Below are 4,449 nucleotides of genomic sequence, written 5' to 3'. Positions count from 1 at the left end.
CCTGGGTTCGATTCCTCAGCACCATATAAGCAAAAAGAAAAAAAGCCGGAAGTGGCGCTGTGGCTCAAGTGGTAGAGCACTAGCCTTGAGCTGAAAAGCTGAGGGATAGCACCCAGGCCCAGAGTTCAGGCCCCACAACCAGATGCAAAAAAAAAAAAAGAGAGAGAGAGAGAGAGATAGAGCTCTAGCCTTGAGCAAAAAAAGGCTTAGAAACAGTACCCAAGCCCTGAGTTCAAGCTGCAGGACCGGCACACAAAAAAAGCTGGCTGACTTCTTCAGCTTTTGTTCCAGAACTAGCTACATTTACAATGACTTTTCTTTAGGGTTTCAGTAGGTATGAGGCCCAGTTTTCCATAGTCTTTAAGGTTCTTAGGAAGTAAGGCCAAAGCCTTTCCAAACATGCTAGTTTGGCATTGGGAGTTGTAAAAGAAATGCTTTTGTGTACAGCAATATTGGCCACTTATGTGCTGTTAGCAAAATCTATGATTATGTTACTTAAATCCATGTACATGTTTGCATATGTGTTGTTTGTAATATCAGCCTCAACTCTGCATTGAGAATTTCATGGGACTTGGTGTATCACCATAAAAATAAACCCACAATGTTAACCTATGACTGGACTGCCTTGCATTGTAGCACATGCAAAAACAATCTTCCTCTCAAGGCAACAAGGCTTCTTACTGCTAGGGTAGAAATCACTTCTTTCTTGTGGATCAGTTCATTGTTCCATACTCATTATTTCTCTCTTTATAATATTTTTATTATCTTTTCGTAGTTGTTCACAGGAATTGCCACTCATCGAAGAGTTTATGAGTACCATGCGTCTTGATCAATGTCACCCTTTCAACATTCTCACCCATCCTCCCAATCCACCCCTTCCCTCACTTTTCTTAATTTATAGTACTTAATTTATAGTATATACATTGAATTTTGACTGCATACTCATCATTTCTTGATCAAGTATTATAATCCAAAGACTCTTAATAGATCAAAGAAACTTGAAATGGCACAAACAGTTAGATTCTGACCATAGGCTCTTTTAGTTTCATGTACCTCTACCTAACTATACCAGTAACTCTAATGTTAAGTGTGTTATATTACTTGGGTTTGCTTTGAGATCACATGGCCATTAAGAAAGCCTTAAAAAAAAGAATAGCTTAAAAATAAGTTACTTATTTTCATCGCAGTAATTCTGCATAGGCCAGGAATTCCTAGCAGTGACTTTTTTCTGTGTGCTGGTACTGAGGCTTGAATTCAGGGTCTGGGCTCTGTACTCTGTCTTTAGCTTTTTCCTTCAAGGTTGGCACTCCATCACTTGAGCCATGCTTCTGCTTCCAGCTTTTTGCTGGTTAGTTGGCAATAAGAGTCCTGCAGACTTTCCTGCCTAGGCTGGCTTCAAATCTGAATCCTGAGATCTCAGCTGCCTCCATAACTAGGATTACACGCATGAAACCACTGGCACCCAGCCCAACAGAGACTTTTTAAAGTGATTTGTTGCATTTCTGTTTCCAGGAAGAATCTTAACAGTTATGTACTACTTTTTTTTAATTTATTAATATTCTACTTAATATCTCTTACTCCCTTTTTGCATCTTATTTTCCCCCAAACAGGGTAATGTTTATATGTACTACAAATTATATGGCTTCTACCAGAATCTCTATCGATATGTTCTTTCCAGAAGCAATACACAACTGATGAGTAAGAATATTATGGTAAGGCTTTTTTTTACTTCGGTGTAATACTTTGCCTCTTTTAAATCCAGAGAGTTCTTTCCGAAAGAAAGATGAAAAATAAGTTCAAAAAAGAAGGTGTCACAAAAGAGAAATACTTCAGACGGGCCTAGATATTCAGGATCACTGTTAGAGAAAGCTCTGTTCCTCCTCAGAGAAGTGTCATGAACCATATCCAACTAAATGGTTATCTTTTCATGTACCATTTTGAGGGATTTGTCTCAATTTTGCTCACTTGATTCCTACCCACTGTCCTTTACAAGGAATCTGGAGCTTTTGATCCTTCCTAATTGATATTCTATTGATTGAACTAAGAACCTTTCCTTTTCAAATCTTTGATTGTATTGACTACAATAGGAGACCTAGGATTACCAATTTTTAATCTTGATAAATGATCTTTAACTGCTAGTAAGCAACGCTAAAAGGAAACTTTGTCCATACTGACATTCTATGAAAGTTATAGCCAGATGAATTTTTAGCAACCGCTGTTGTAAAAGATGGATTCTTGGTGATGTCCATCTAGCTAGTTATCTAGCTGTAGAATCATGGTCTGTGCATAATCTGAATGTAAATTATAGTTCAACAAAAATGTTTTTTAAAGATTCCATGTGATATACAGGATAACAAGTTAAATTTCTTCCTGTGTGTTATGTATTTTTAGGTAGGTAAAACACATTTACACATCTTCTAAGAGTTTGCCAAAAACATTTCTTATTGTTGTATCATCTTGCATACAGGATGTTCATGGATGTGATCCATTCAAAATGTCTGAAGATAAGATTCCCTTCATTCCTTGTGGTGCTATTGCCAACAGCATGTTTAATGGTGGGTAACTTTGTCTTCTCTCTGTGCTGTCCTTCTTCACAAGTATGTAAACACCTATATGTCCCCCAGATTGCTTCTTCATCTTAGTGACAGTTTTTGTTTGTTTGCTTATTTATTGTACAGTGCTATATGTATGCACATGTATAAGTGTGTGTGAGTATATATGTATGATTTAAATGGAACTTAAGATTATTTGTGTCTGTGTCTATGGCTGTGCACACATGCACACCAGTAGTGAGGCTTCAGGGCCTGAGTGCTACCCCTTAGGTGTTTTCTTGCTAAAGGTTGGCATCCTACTACTTAAGTCAGCGTTCCTCTTCCAGCATTTTGGTGATTCATTGGAGATTAGAGCCTCACAGACTTTAATGCCCTGTCTGGTTTTGAACAATGATTCTCAGATCTATCTCACCTTCCTGGGTAGCTAGGATTAGAGATTTCAGCCACCAATGCCTGCCCAGAGATTTGTTTTCTGTTTTGTTTTGTTTCATTTACAACATTCTCTTAAGAGTTTGGTATAAACCAACTTCAGAGGCCACAGAAATGAAAGGACTATGCACAGCCTTTCAGAAAGCAGGCAGGGAGCCGAGGATGGCCAAGATGGTCTAGAGCATTGTGAGGGGGGGGAGCATTCCCCGGGGAGGGGGGGGAGGGCCACATCCCTGGAGGGGGTATGCCCATTGGAGTTCCTGGGCCAGGCAGAATCCCCATTGGGGGACCCATCATGCCACCCCTCTACCCATAGATGGGGGAGGACCCACACGTCCAGGTGGGCACTTTGGTTGGAGCTTCTGCGATACTGGCTGTGGCAGCGGCTGCAGCAGCAGCAACAGTACCTCTTCTTTGTGGGGGGTGGGAGTGGGTCATAACCAGTTGGGATGGCCCACCAACCCCACGGACTGGTCCATCAAGTCCTGCAGGAGCCTAGGGCATGGGAACACCAGCTGGAATTCCTCTGCCAGCAGCCCAGCCCTGCCAATTCCTGCCCCCTCTCCCCGTCTTTCCCCCTTCCACCACGCCTTCCCCACCCCCCCAGCCCCCATCAGCTCCAGCAAATGTCACTCGGGCAATGCCAGTGTCTTCTGGAGGTGGTTTTTCTACTGTCACTGAAACTAGGCTTTCCCCACGAAGCAGCAGCAGACCAAGGACTGGCTTCTGTTCCCTTTCTGCTTGCTTGGAATTCTTTGGCTTGAACTCATCACAAGCACAGACGATCAAATTCAAATATGCTTGTCGAAAGCCTTGAAGGTCCCGATGACTATCCGGCCATCTTGCAGAATGCAGCTCATCCTGTAGTCAATGTGCTGCAGCATCTTGCACCGTCTTGGTGGCGGCTCTGATGGTTCGGATTCGCGCCGGATTCGCGCCGGATTCGCCTCTTCCGAGGCCTCGCTGCCCGCCACAACCCGGGCCAGAGCTCAACCTTAGCAAGAAAAAGACTAGTCTTGTGAGTCAGCAGCTATGATATCGAGGCATGCTGAGTGTCTGAAAAGCTGGTTTATTTTCAGCTGTGTCTGGTCTTTGAAGAATGGCAAACTTGGTAGCTTTCACATCTAACATAATTTGAAATTTCCTTTCAGATACCATAATTCTTTCCTATAACCTTCACTCATCTGAACACATCCAAGTCCCAATGCTAAAGTATGGACTCACATGGTGGACAGATAAGTATGTCAAATTTCAGAATCCAGTTTCCAGTAATCTTGCAGATCAGTTTGAAGGTAAGAGCCATACAGTTGCCCAGTATTCTTTTTTTTTTTTAGGTCCGGTCCTGGGGCCTGAACTCTGGATCTGAGCGCTGTCCCTTAGCTCTTCAGCTCAAGGCTAGCGCTCTACCACTTGAGCCACAGCGCCACTTCTGGCTTTTTTCTTTTTTGCTTATGTGGTGCTGAGGAAT

General features: G+C 42.4%; 1 protein-coding gene and 1 pseudogene across 1 annotated transcript; one reads left to right on the top strand and one right to left on the bottom strand.

Moving 5' to 3' along the window:
* Nucleotides 1-1,610: 1,610 nt before the first annotated feature.
* Nucleotides 1,611-4,273, top strand: LOC106002295 (cell cycle control protein 50C-like; the record flags this gene model as incomplete). The annotated part of the gene is made up of 3 exons (XM_013037191.1): nucleotides 1,611-1,712; nucleotides 2,468-2,555; nucleotides 4,133-4,273. Coding segments are annotated over 3 exons (331 nt in total), but the record flags the coding sequence as incomplete, so codon positions are not given.
* LOC106002294 lies at nucleotides 3,105-3,865 on the bottom strand (annotated as a pseudogene).
* Nucleotides 4,274-4,449: the final 176 nt, after the last annotated feature.

This window comes from Dipodomys ordii, unplaced genomic scaffold (genome assembly GCF_000151885.1).
Source record: "Dipodomys ordii isolate 6190 unplaced genomic scaffold, Dord_2.0 Scaffold6767, whole genome shotgun sequence".
NCBI lineage: Eukaryota > Metazoa > Chordata > Mammalia > Rodentia > Heteromyidae > Dipodomys > Dipodomys ordii.
Note: the sequence above shows the minus strand (reverse complement) of the source record. Positions and strands in the feature narration are given on the sequence as shown.